This window comes from Schistocerca americana, chromosome 5 (assembly GCF_021461395.2).
Source record: "Schistocerca americana isolate TAMUIC-IGC-003095 chromosome 5, iqSchAmer2.1, whole genome shotgun sequence".
Taxonomy (NCBI): domain Eukaryota; kingdom Metazoa; phylum Arthropoda; class Insecta; order Orthoptera; family Acrididae; genus Schistocerca; species Schistocerca americana.
The window spans coordinates 387,503,177-387,518,014 of record NC_060123.1 but is presented as its reverse complement, the minus strand read 5'-3'; the positions used below and the strand labels follow the sequence as shown (position 1 = coordinate 387,518,014).

Here is a 14,838-nt window from a genome sequence, read left to right as displayed (position 1 = left end):
TCAGTTTCCTTACTGCTGTATTATTTTCATTTTTGTTTTTATTTTGGTGCTCATCTCTTTTAGGTACAATAGACATCAAGAGAATCTTGTCTCATCTTAAGGTACCCCTTAGGTGTGTTTCATGAATTAAGTAACATAAATATCGTAACTATTATACCATCAAGGGTATAATGTGTCTGCCATACTTGTTGATAATTTGTATCAAACAGCCTCTACTTTCTGTGTTGGTTTTGATACAGGGAGTAAAAGGTGTCTGACTTGAATTATCACCCTATATGGCATATTACAGGGATCTTCCCTGATGAAATGACAGTTTCAACATTCAGTTCATGAGGCACGACTCACAAATAGGTACCTGAAAATGAGACAATATTGTCTTGAAATTGTTTATAATTAAATGAAATACACATCAAAATACAATAAAATGTGCAGCTGTAAGGGAATTGAATTTTGTTGTAATCAAACTGTTAACCATCCCCATTGATTGCTGAATGATTAAAGTCACCATTAACAAGTATAGTATGATTCAAGAACATATGTATTAATGAGTTATGGGTTACTCTAAATTTTTCAGTTGCATATGATGCAGAGACTAGTTGTTATTAAAAAAACAGTTATTAATTTATGCCCACCCATAATACTTAGTTTGGCCCAAACAATATTGAATGCGGCTTCAATTTTTATATCAATAGTTTTGAGTTTCTTGTCTACTGCAACAAACACATGATCTCCACTTCCCATTGGCCTATACTTTTGATACCAACATAGGTTTACTCTAAAATTCTCATTGTTGCCAATTTTGGGTTTTAGGCACCTTTCTTTTGCTAATATTATATGAGGTCCACTGCTTTTTAGGACTGCTTCTAACTCTCAGAATTTATTGTCAGTGCTTTGACAATTGATCATTAGGATTTTAACCATGTTGTCTATGGGGCAGTGCACATTTCTTTGGTTCTTACACCAATACCTTGGTGTCTCCTTCAGTTCTTATTATCTGGAATGGGTGGGGGGGCCACTTAAGTTAAGAAATCTTTGTGTGTCTACACACAGTCAGATACCTGGGTAGGAACCTCTGATGCCCTGTGCACACCTGACTGATTTAGGAGGAACCTGCATTTTTCAACTTAATGATGTAATTGCCAGATGTCACAGCATAGCTTGCCACAGAGGCTTTTAAGTATCTGTTTCTGGCTTGAAACCAGAAAATGTGGTATAAAATTTACAAATTCCCTGAAGTTCATTTTGTGTCTCAGCCTTTTGTCAAGATTATGCTCACTAACAATCAGATATAGGAAAAACACTGCAGATTGTGAGTCTCTTTGAAACTCTGTGTGAGGCTAGTCAAGCACTCTCTGTCAGTATCTCGAATGATTCAAGATAAGAAGTCATTTTCATTCCAGTGTGGGCCAATATCTGCAGTTGGTTGCACTTTGATCCCTCAATGGTTTTCAGAACAGCCTCTCCACCATGTTAGATGATGCATCCAGACATATACAAAGACTATATAAAGTGATCTTTCTCATACTTTGCTGCCAGTTCCCTAAGAGGTACCATTATTCTTCATATGTTTGATGAACTGCTGATGTTCAACAAACCATGACTTATTTGAAATTGGTACTCCCTGATACTGGGATACAGCAGGCTGCCCAGAAGGAAAATCTGGCTCACTGGCTCCATGAGTTTCAGTGGAAGACAGCAACTCAAACATCTTACTTAGAGTGATGACTGTAATATCCTGCATCCTCCCTGGCCTCTGTCTTCTCTGTACAGGGCCACTAGACCTACCACTGACATGCCATTCATGGTCAAATGGATTAGCAGTGATTGATCCTGTACTTTCTGCAGAGGAAACATTTTCAGTTGGAGAAGACAGAACTTGAGGTAACTTCTATATCCCTTTGCAGTTTTCTCAATACGTTCACCTGCAGAAGCTTCCATTCACTTAACAGAAATAAGAGTGTTTTCAAGTGCTTAAGCACAGAAAATAACTTATCTTGCATTCACAGTGCGGATGCATCCTCACTGGTGTAATGTTTATCTGAACAATAAGCAAATCACTTTAAATTAACCTTACTGATTTTGTTTTAATTTTAGAATCTGTTTCACTGCAAGGATTTCATGCTCCTGTTAGATCTAAAGTTACCACACCTAATAAATGGGATGTGTGATTATGAGAGGAAAATGTGGTATAAAATTTACAAATTCCCTGAAGTTCATTTTGTGTCTCAGTCTTTTGTCAAGATTATGCTCACTAACAAATGCGTATAACTATGTCTAAAACAGTGCACATGCACTGAAAATTTCAAAAATAATTAAGTTTACATCACAGTTGCAGAAATTTTAAATACCGACTTAGAAGAAACGGGGCAATTAGTGGAAAATGGTGAAAATATTGCACTAACACCATAAGTGCATTTACTGCAATAAAGGGAAAATTATTTTTTGAAAACACATTGCTGCCAAGTTTTACAAAATACAGAACTTTAGCTGACAATTTACTACAAAATACTAAACATGCAATACTTGTAAGCATCCAAAAATTATAAAAAATATACTTTTTATCACATAAACACACAATGGAATTTGTGGGGAAACAATTATTTTTAACAAAGACACTGTTGCAAAAAGTTCTAAGAAGTACCAGTGTAGTTCAAAACTGATGATACAGGAACTTTACTTGACAATCACAAATGTTCAATAATACACCAATTATCATGATGTACACAAGCCTCAAAACAATGAGTAAATGATTACAGGAAAAAAACCACAGTTAATTAAAAATTTATGTGTAGAATTTTAAGACACTCAAAATAATGAAAATCATGGAGCACCACCAGAGCAGACACATCGGTCCAAAAGTATACACTAGTATAATGTCTCATAACCCCTGTGAAACAAGGTATGCTACATTGTGTGTCTCATATGAATGGAAGAATATGGGCTGGGGGGAAGGCAAAAGGGGAACTTTCTGGTAGAATGTAGCAGAATTTAATCAATCACAACACTTGCTTTAAAAAATCATAAAAGAAAATTGTGAATATGAAAGAGACATGGGCAGTATCAGAATACATCAAAGTAAAACAAAGATTTTGAAATCATATTGCAATCTGCTAAACATTTCCAGGGCAGACATGAACTCTGACTATAATTTGTTTGTTATGAAGTTCACATTAAAACTGAATAAATTGCAAAAAAGTAAGAAAATAAGAAGATAAGAAGATGCAACACAGATAGATTGAAAGAACTAAAGGTGTTGAGACTTCCAAAGTTATAATTGGGTAGGAAACATGGAAAGGAATTAAATAGAAGATGAATTGGTAGCTTTGAAAAATGAACAGTGAAAGCAGCAGGTCGAATAGGACCAGTAGAAATCTATGAATATCACATAAAATATTGAATTTAACCAAGGAAAAAAGAAATTATAAAATTTCAGCAAATGAACCTGCACAAAGGAAAACAGATGTCTAAAAAGAATATTGACAGAAAGTGTAAAATGGTAAAACAGAAGTGTCATGAGCAGAAGTACGAAATTGTAGGAGCATGAATGACTACAAGAAAGACAGATGCTGCCTATAGGAAAATAAAAGAGGCTTTTGAAATAAGGATCTGTATAAATATTAAGAGCTCAGATGGAAAGTCTGCATTAAGGAAGAAGTTTGAAAGGCTGAAATAATACATAGAAAGTCTGTAAAATGGAAACAGACTTGAAGACAATATAAGATGGGAAAACATGGGAGTAAATGAAGATGAGATGGGTATACAACAGTGAGAAGAATATGATAGAGTACTAAATAAAGGTCTTCAATGAAACAAGGACTTTGTAGTAGACACCATTCCCCCAGATTTATTGAGATTGTTGCTTAAGTCAGTCATACAAAACTATTCCACCAGGTATGTAAATATATGGGAGAGGCAAAATACCATTAGACTCTAAAAATAATCTAATGATTACAATTCCAAAGAAGGTAGATGCTGGCAAATTTAAATATTTAAAAAAATCACCAGTTACAAATGAATGGTAAGACTGGTAGAAAGCTGTATTGGAGAAGATTAGTTTGGTTTCTGGAATAATGTAGGAACATGTGAGATAATACTGACTGTATGGATTACTGTAGAAAATAGATTGAAGAAAGCCAATCTACGTTTATTGAATTTGTAGATTTCGAGAAAGCTTTTGACAACAATGACTGGAGTACACTCTTTCAAATTATGAAGTTCTCAGGTATAAAACCCATGGAGCAAAATGTTATTTCAATCATGTATAGAAACCAGGCTCTATTTATGAGTTGAAGGACAAAAAGAGATGCAGCAGTTGAAAAGGAAGTTAGACGGGGTTGTAGCCTAGCCTGAATGTTACTCAATCTGTTCATTGAAAAAGTTTGAAGGAAGCAAACAAGAAACTTGGAAAGGGAATTAAATTACAGGGAGAAGAAATTAAAAATCTGAGGTTTGCCATTGACATTTAATTCTGTTAGAGTTGGCACACTTCAGGGGCAGTTGAACAAGGTTGATAGTGTGTTGAAGGAGGTTATAAAATTAATATCAACAAAAGTTAAACAAGGATAATGGAATGCAGTCAATTAAAATCTTGCAATGCTAAGCAAATTAGACTAGGAAATGAGATATTAAATGTGGTTGATAGGTATTGCTGTTTGTACATCAAAATATATTACAATAGCTGGAGTAGAGAAGATATAAAATATAGGCTGGCAGTAGCAAGAAAAACAATTCTAGAAGACAGACATTTATTAATATCAAGTGTAAATTTAAATATGGGGAAGTTTCTCCTTAAGCATTATATACAGTGATACCTTGTACAAAAGGGAAATGTGGATAATAAAGATATAAGGCAAGAATGACATGTCAGCTTTGAAAGGTACTGGAGAATGCTGAAGATTGGATTGGTAGATCTGACAGCAGATGAGGTGATACTGAATCAAACTGGAGACAAAGAAATTCATGGAACAACTTGACTAAAGGAAGTCTCTCTCTCTCTCTCTCTCTCTCTCTCTCTCTCTCTCTCTCTCTCTCTCTCTCACACACACACACACACACACACACACACACACACACACACACAAACACACACACACACACACGCACACACACACACACACAAAGTCTGAGATGCGCTCTGCAGATGACACAGCACTGTCGTGTGCATGGCCTTTTGGAAGTATGCACCTGTATCACTGCATTACTCCTCACTTAGGGAGATCAGGGATTCTTGAGATGTCCATGCTGTCCTCCTCATGCTGTCCTCCTCATATGCTGGGCTCTGGCTAAGGTGGCTTGCTGCAACAGGAGCATATGGTCTGAAGCACTTCAGACAAGCACACATTCTGCACCCACATAATAGACGGAGAACCTCCGAACGAATGGCTAAGGGGGATCACTATCTCATGATCTATGTCTAAAAGCTGAACACCATCCACTACAGAAAATTGATAACAAAAGTTGTAATAATTATGAAGGGGGCCAGACACCCAAGAAGGTGGTGAATCTGGCCAACCATGTAAGAATGTTATGAAATTCTGCAAAATGGGGTACAAAGCTACAGCCTTTGTGATCTATGTACTAGTTACAGGAAAACCATCAACCATTTGCTGTGTAGTGACATCAATGTGGAAAAAAAGCAATTTCTCCTAATCAAATCCTGGGTTATAACCAGTCGGCAGGTGGGGCAAAGCATTGGTACTTGTTAGTTGATTCACAAGGCAGAAATGAATCTCATATTTGTTACATGAAAGGAAAAGAACACAACACTGAATTTGATGTGCTGATTTATCTGATAATGATGCAGGAGGACTGAGCATGGAAACCAATGGCTATTTATCAGTGACGAGGTGGAATTTGGTACCATAGAGAAAAACATGGAATTTCTTCACAGCATAGACAATCACCAAAGGTACCTTTTCTATCACAGAGTATCTAGTCTGAAGAGGAGTCAGCATTTTTGAGGCATAAGCAATAGGCCATTCAGAACCATTGGGATATCGATGAGCCAATACCATCCCCAACCTGTACTGTGAAGCATCTGTCACATAGACCAAATGGGGGGTTGGTACATCATTAAGCAGGGCGCAGACCACAAATGATCTGGAGAGTGGAAAATGCAGTTTCACAAGTTGGTGATCAACAAAACAGTCCATTTGTGCAGCAACACATGTAATGGCTGTGCAGTTGTTGCTACCCAAGGCAAACATTTATGGTAATAAGAGACTTTGCCCAGGAAAACCTGAATTTCTCTGAATTATGTAGGGTATGGAAGTGACAGAATAGCATAAATATGATGATGCAAGGCTTTGAGACCCTTACAAGAAACTTCAAGCCCAAGGTAAATGATAGAAGGTTGAAAAAATTGACAATTTTCTGAATTACTCTTCAATATAGCCACTTGGAGGTTGGAAAAGAGTGTACAGACATGTAGTAAATGTTCTTCATTGGGGGTATCAGAAACTACAATGTCATCTAAATAGTTTGGACAACCCAGCACAGATGTACAGCATCTGTGCTTAATAACTTACAAGTTATTTTTTTTTTTTTAAAGGGAGTTGTTATATGCATCTGAGAAGTCCATTTTTCAGAAATATTGACCACCTGATAACTTTTCAAAGAGTTTATCTGGGTGTGGTACCGGGTATGTATCCACAACAGATTGTGCATTGTCAGCATCTTTAAAATTGCCACTAAGGTGTAACCAGCCAAACTGTTTCTTTTCTATAACTAGGGGAATAGATCATTCACTTGATGCACTAGGATAAACAATGCTGGATTCCATGAGGCTACCTAATTCATCTTTGACTAGTTTACTGAGTGCCACTGGAACCGGACAGACTGGAAAAAACAAGACTGAGCAGAAGGTTTCATGGTTGTGTGCACCCAAAAACTCTTGGTACACCCCACTACTGGAGAGAAAAAAGAGGAAAACTCAGAACATAATGCATCTAACTGTGTATATGGCACTTCTCCAGACACTAAATTCACTTCATCTGAAATGGTAAAACCAAACAACTTAGAAGCATTTAACCCAAAAAGATTCTTTGTACATGAATTATCAACATAAAGAAATGTAAGTGACTGGACACTACTGAGTTGTAGGTCACTGGGGCAGAAACTTACCAAGATTAGGAATACTCTGTTTATTGTAATTTATTAATTTTTGTGACACAGGGAGATGAGGATTGGAGCCCAAGTTCATATAAGTTTATAAGTATAACAAGGTTACAGCAGCTCTTATATCCACTTGCATGTGTAGAACTTTATAAAACACCATAACATCAGAGAAAAGCTTGTTTGGTCAAACAGAAATAGCCGATACAATGTTTATGTCTATATTCACACCAGGATTGTTGTGCTGAATTTTTGCACTACAAACACAATCAATGTGACCATTTTTTGCTGTAATTATGACAGGTAGCCCAGTGGTTTGGGCAGTCTGGGCACTTTTGGAAAATAATAAGGGCAGGACAGGGGCATGGAACATATACATTGTTGTTTACTGGCCCATTTACTTCATTGGCATTGCTGCTTCTGGGAGCGAGGCCAGCCACCATCATGCTGTGATCATGTGTTGCCTGCCAGAAGCATGTTTTCCCCCTGTAAACTATCTGAAACCTGGTGTGGAGGAGAGGGTTGGATTGCTGATACCTCACACCATGACTCAATTTGGTTACCCACTGCTCGAGACACTTCGAGCGATTGTGCGATAGCTAAAACCTTGGAGCATTATGGATTTTCACTCTGGAGAGCACACTCTTGCACCTCATGATCCAGTACTAAAGGAATGGTAGTATATCTCATCATCTGATGAGCATACAGTTCTTTATGCACATCAGACTCAAAATTACAATGACAACTTAACCCTGGAGTTCAGCTGCCCATGCTTGATAGGAGTGATGTGGTTGCTTAATACAGTGGTAAAACTCAACCTGGAATGCAATAACAAGGGTGTGCTTACTCTAGGATTTTGAAAGAAGTTCACACAATTGGTCAACATTAAAGAAGATGGATCCTGCAAAGGGATCAGTTGGTAGGACTTGATACACTCTAGGTAATATCAATGAAAGGAACAAGGCATGGCATAAAATAGCTTTGGTAATCCCAAAAATTTTTCCCGAGGGCATGCAGCTTTACTGTATGATTACATGATGATGGCGTCCTCTTGGGTAAAATATTCCGGAGGTAAAATAGTCCCCCATTCGGATCTCCGGGCGGGGACTACTCAAGAGGATGTCGTTATCAGGAGAAAGAAAACTGGCGTTCTACGGATCGGAGCGTGGAATGTCAGATCCCTTAATCGGGCAGGTAGGTTAGAAAATTTAAAAAGGGAAATGGATAGGTTGAAGTTAGATATAGTGGGAATTAGTGAAGTTCGGTGGCAGGAGGAACAAGACTTCTGGTCAGGTGACTACAGGGTTATAAACACAAAATCAAATAGGGGTAATGGAGGAGTGGGTTTAATAATGAATAGGAAAATAGGAATGCGGGTAAGCTACTACAAACAGCACAGTGAACGCATTATTGTGGCCAAGATAGATACGAAGCCCACACCTACTACAGTAGTACAAGTTTATATGCCAACTAGCTCTGCAGATGACGAAGAAATTGAAGAAATATATGATGAAATAAAAGAAATTATTCAGATTGTGAAGGGAGACGAAAATTTAATAGTCATGGGTGACTGGAATTCGAGTGTAGGAAAAGGGAGAGAAGGAAACATAGTAGGTGAATATGGATTGGGGGACAGAAATGAAAGAGGAAGCCGCCTGGTAGAATTTTGCACAGAGCACAACATAATCATAACTAACACTTGGTTTAAGAATCATGAAAGAAGGTTGTATACATGGAAGAACCCTGGAGATACTAAAAGGTATCAGATAGATTATATAATGGTAAGACAGAGATTTAGGAACCAGGTTTTAAATTGTAAGACATTTCCAGGGGCAGATGTGGACTCTGACCACAATCTATTGGTTATGACCTGTAGATTAAAACTGAAGAAACTGCAAAAAGGTGGGAATTTAAGGAGATGGGACCTGGATAAACTGAAAGAACCAGAGGTTGTACAGAGATTCAGGGAGAGCATAAGGGAGCAATTGACAGGAATGGGGGAAATAAATACAGTAGAAGAAGAATGGGTAGCTTTGAGGGATGAAGTAGTGAAGGCAGCAGAGGATCAAGTAGGTAAAAAGACGAGGGCTAGTAGAAATCCTTGGGTAACAGAAGAAATATTGAATTTAATTGATGAAAGGAGAAAATATAAAAATGCAGTAAGTGAAACAGGCAAAAAGGAATACAAACGTCTCAAAAATGAGATCGACAGGAAGTGCAAAATGGCTAAACAGGGATGGCTAGAGGACAAATGTAAGGATGTAGAGGCCTATCTCACTAGGGGTAAGATAGATACCGCCTACAGGAAAATTAAAGAGACCTTTGGAGATAAGAGAACGACTTGTATGAATATCAAGAGCTCAGATGGAAACCCAGTTCTAAGCAAAGAAGGGAAAGCAGAAAGGTGGAAGGAGTATATAGAGGGTCTATACAAGGGCGATGTACTTGAGGACAATATTATGGAAATAGAAGAGGATGTAGATGAAGATGAAATGGGAGATACGATACTGCGTGAAGAGTTTGACAGAGCACTGAAAGACCTGAGTCGAAACAAGGCCCCCGGAGTAGACAATATTCCATTGGAACTACTGACGGCCGTGGGAGAGCCAGTCCTGACAAAACTCTACCATCTGGTGAGCAAGATGTATGAAACAGGCGAAATACCCTCAGACTTCAAGAAGAATATAATAATTCCAATCCCGAAGAAAGCAGGTGTTGACAGATGTGAAAATTACCGAACTATCAGCTTAATAAGTCACAGCTGCAAAATACTAACACGAATTCTTTACAGACGAATGGAAAAACTAGTAGAAGCCAACCTCGGGGAAGATCAGTTTGGATTCCGTAGAAACACTGGAACACGTGAGGCAATACTGACCTTACGACTTATCTTAGAAGAAAGATTAAGGAAAGGCAAACCTACGTTTCTAGCATTTGTAGACTTAGAGAAAGCTTTTGACAATGTTGACTGGAATACTCTCTTTCAAATTCTGAAGGTGGCAGGGGTAAAATACAGGGAGCGAAAGGCTATTTACAATTTGTACAGAAACCAGATGGCAGTTATAAGAGTCGTGGGACATGAAAGGGAAGCAGTGGTTGGGAAGGGAGTAAGACAGGGTTGTAGCCTCTCCCCGATGTTGTTCAATCTGTATATTGAGCAAGCAGTAAAGGAAACAAAAGAAAAATTCGGGGTAGGTATTAAAATTCATGGAGAAGAAATAAAAACTTTGAGGTTCGCCGATGACATTGTAATTCTGTCAGAGACAGCAAAGGACTTGGAAGAGCAGTTGAATGGAATGGACAGTGTCTTGAAAGGAGGATATAAGATGAACATCAACAAAAGCAAAACAAGGATAATGGAATGTAGTCTAATTAAGTCGGGTGATGCTGAGGGAATTAGATTAGGAAATGAGGCACTTAAAGTAGTAAAGGAGTTTTGCTATTTGGGGAGCAAAATAACTGATGATGGTCGAAGTAGAGAGGATATAAAATGTAGGCTGGCAATGGCAAGGAAAGCGTTTCTGAAGAAGAGAAATTTGTTAACATCCAGTATTGATTTAAGTGTCAGGAAGTCATTTCTGAAAGTATTCGTATGGAGTGTAGCCATGTATGGAAGTGAAACATGGACAATAAATAATTTGGACAAGAAGAGAATAGAAGCTTTCGAAATGTGGTGCTACAGAAGAATGCTGAAGATTAGATGGGTAGATCACATAACTAATGAGGAAGTATTGAATAGGATTGGGGAGAAGAGAAGTTTGTGGCACAACTTGACCAGAAGAAGGGATCGGTTGGTAGGACATGTTCTGAGGCATCAAGGGATCACCAATTTAGTATTGGAGGGCAGCGTGGAGGGTAAAAATCGTAGAGGGAGACCAAGAGATGAATACACTAAGCAGATTCAGAAGGATGTAGGTTGCAGTAGGTACTGGGAGATGAAAAAGCTTGCACAGGATAGAGTAGCATGGAGAGCTGCATCAAACCAGTCTCAGGACTGAAGACCACAACAACAACAACAACAATCCCAAAAACTTGAAAGTGTTATCACAGGCATTTCTTGTATGTGTCCCATTCCTCAACAAACTCATCATATGTAGAAAAGGGAGGCAGATAAACTGTAGGGTCTTGGAGGGCAAAACAGTGAGTTACACCAACTGCAGAGCATGCTGACTAGACAAAACAGAAGTCAGTGATTGAATCGCCTGAGTTTGACTGTCCAGTGGATGTGATTGGTGGTGCAATGCCATGACAATTGATTCTCACTGTTCAAGTAACTGATGTAATATGTCCTCCATAACATCATCAGCCTTTGTGAGAAAAAACTGACGACCAAACAGAACTGAAATTAGCATCAAGAACAAGAACACATTCATTACCAATCATGTTGTAATTAGGTGTAAGTACAACAAGACCAGCAGACTGAACACAACGTTATTCCATGGAAGCATTGGCAAATTGAACACAGTATTTAAGTAGCATTCAGCAAGAACCAATTACATACACAAAGAGCTGTAGCAATACACATGAGAACTGAGGTCAAGTGTACCTCAGCTAGCCTTAAGTAGACTGGGGTCCATGGTGGGCTCTGATGGTGATCTCACACATGCGTGCGCCCCCACACACACACACACACACACACACACACACACACACACACACACACACACACACACACACACTTGTCTGAAGTGCCCCCACAGATGATGTAACCGTGCAGCATGTGTGGCCTTTTGAAAGTGCATGCATGTGTCACTAGAGAGGGTAGTTGAGGAGAGGGGGAGGTGGGTGGAAATGTAGAGATAGACGACTAAGACTTTACTATAGTTATCATGTTTAAATGGGTATAGGTAGCAGCAGTTATTCAGAGATGAAGAGGCCTGCATAGTATAGACAAGGATGAAGAGCTGCATCAAACTAGTTTTTGGGCTGAAGACCACAACAACATTGTCTCTTACAAACATAGTACACTAACCCCATTACATGCTTTTGAAGGGCACATAGAAGCTAAGTATGACTCTGTAAAGTTGATTTCTTGAATAACACATTATTTTTGATTAGCCAAATCACTTACTGTTCCTTCATGCTCTCTCTTTTCTCATATTTATCTAAAATTATTGTACTTACAGAATCTTCTTCCTGCATCTAAAGAAAGTAGTTGCCTCATTCCTTCTTATGTCTCTTTTCTCATATTTATCTAAAATTATTGTACTTACAGAATCTTCTTCCTGCATCTAAAGAAAGTAGTTGCCTCATTCCTTCTTATGTTTCACATTTAGGTCTACTCTCAGATGTTATATATGAAGTTTACCACACTCCTTCAAATTATAGTCTTTCCCATATAGTTCTAATGATAATCTGGGTAGTGAAATGGCCATTTTTCTCATTTCTTTTGGTAAACTTCACTTTGAAATCAATTCTTGAAAAGTAGGGTCTGTCTTATTCATCTGCTGTTTTCTTTTCACCAGGTCTGTTAAGGCCTAACGATCCATAAAGTCTATCAGTTCCCTCCCAAAAAATGAATATTTGAACTTCTGAAAAGTTCACATAATTGTCATAATATTTTCCTTTTGTTTCTGTGTATTTTACATCATTCTTTGTATGCTTCAACTCACAACCATATACATGTAGTGCATCATATTGCTCTTATATGCCATATCTTAAAAGACATCACATCTCAGTTGACACTTTGATTTGTTGCCAGCTACACCACAGTAATGACTAAAGTTTTGCTTTTGCTACATCAAGTGCTTCAAACTCAATGAGATTAAGATTAAGTACTCTGCAGTCAAAGTAAGGAGGGTGATACCAATGCTGATGCACTTGTCAGCTCCAGCCTTATACACCTACACTGCTAGTTGTGACATCACTTTACCACGTGACAAGGATCAAGGTAACACTGATGTCATGATCAATGGTGCAGCTGTAAAAGAATGGTACCACCAAACACTTGACAATCAATAGCTGGAACTTAACAGTGCCAACATAGTATTTGTCCACAAGCTCATGGAGTTTGAAACATCTGATGTAGTTGGAAGTCTGAGAATGGTTGTTTTAAAAATATGGAGCATGTTTTCCTCTAATTTGAACAACAAAGAAAGAACTTATTTAGTAGTGTAAGAAGTAACTACACCATTATTTGTCATCACTGTGTTTAGTGATCAGCATGTCTGCTTGCCAGATGGAGGGTGCAGATTACATCACCAATAGTGCCAAATATTTTTATGTGGTGGAAGGTTTGGAACACGACCACAGAACTTTTTAGTGCTGACACATGGTGAGCTAGTTAAAAACAAATAGTGATAACTGTTTCAAAATTTGATGTGAATTGCAAGAAGAGTAATATCCTAACCATGTATCACTTCAACAGTCCCATTCATTGCCACCTCAGGAAGAGGATGGGGTGACAGTCAACCTGAATCACTCAGTTTCCCAATCCTGATCACAATGTTAGTTTAATTTTAATAACAACAGTCCTTACTTTCGATTTGATTTTAAATCTTCAAATTCAGTACAGAAATTGTTCTTCCTATCTCTGACCCAATCATCAACCTTTCCCCCCTCACACTCTGTCCCCTTCTCCTTCCATCTCTCTCTCTCTCTCTCTCTCTCTCTCTCTCTCTCTCATGTTTGCTTGCTTAGTTGCTATCATGTTGCAGACCCTTGTTTAATTCCCAGCCAGGTTGAAGATTTTTTCCACTAGTGGACTGGGTGTTGTGTTGTGCTCACTGTCATTTCATCATCACCAGCATGCAAGTCATCCAATGTAGTGTCACTTGAAATAAGACTAGCAACCCAGCAGCCAATCTCCCCAAGATGGGGCCTCTCAGCCATCAACGCCACATGATCATTTCATTTTCATGTCTTTTTCTCTCTCATGGTTTCAGCATGGGTGGAACATTAAGCCACAAACAACCATACCTTCTTGCAGTTTATTCTTATGCTTATAGTAAGTTCTTCTTTCCTTTGGGTTTCAGTTTTGCTCAGTTACCGAGACAAGAAATTTAGAATGTTGGGTCAACCAAGAATACTGGCATATTTCAGTGTGTTGTTATAGAAATTATAGTTCAAATGCATTACTATTTTGTTGTTGTGAACTCTGTTACAGGTCCACTTGTTGATATATTGGGTGGTGCAACTTTGATATGTGTCAGATCGATGGGATCCAAATTAGTACCATCAGAGGAACTTGGTAAGTTTAAAAACTAAGTTGGGTGTTTTGTAGAAAAATATTAAATATATTACTGCAATAGCTTTCAGTTTTTGTATATTTTATGTAAAATGTAAATACTTTTCACAAAACAATAATATGTATGACTTGTGTTTAATGTTGCAGTTGCACATAGCCACAAATAAATGATCAGGAAATTGCATTATCTGCTCCTGTTCTTGTAACTTAAGTCCATACTATTACACTCCCTTACATTTACATGGGCGCGCGCGTGCGCGCGTGTACACACACACACACACACACACACACACACACACACACACACAAACACGACTGTAATGTCAAATTGTGACCTCTCACTCTCTGTGCACAACTTTCCCTACCTTAAGGTCTAGTTGCCAGTCATTGCATCAGGATGATATTTTGTCAAGATTTGATTATTATTATTACTCTATTGCTATATCTTCATCCTTTACCAGCCATGGCTGGACAGACTGCGCCACATATACAATGTTTATCAACTAACATTTATACAACACCATATACAAAATTTATAT

The 14,838-nt window shown here is 38.2% G+C and overlaps 1 protein-coding gene across 3 annotated transcripts in view; it reads left to right on the top strand.

The window, feature by feature from the left end:
• The window catches only part of LOC124615657 (proton-coupled folate transporter-like), a 257,418-nt gene that overhangs the window by 67,591 nt on the left and 174,989 nt on the right, over positions 1–14,838 (top strand). The window contains exon 5 of one of the 3 annotated variants that reach the window (XM_047143674.1): positions 14,219–14,302. The exons of the other annotated variants lie outside the window; for them this stretch is intronic. Within the exon in view, the coding sequence (XP_046999630.1) occupies positions 14,219–14,302 (84 nt within the window). The remainder of the gene's footprint in view (positions 1–14,218; positions 14,303–14,838) is intronic. 3 annotated transcript variants of the gene reach the window in all.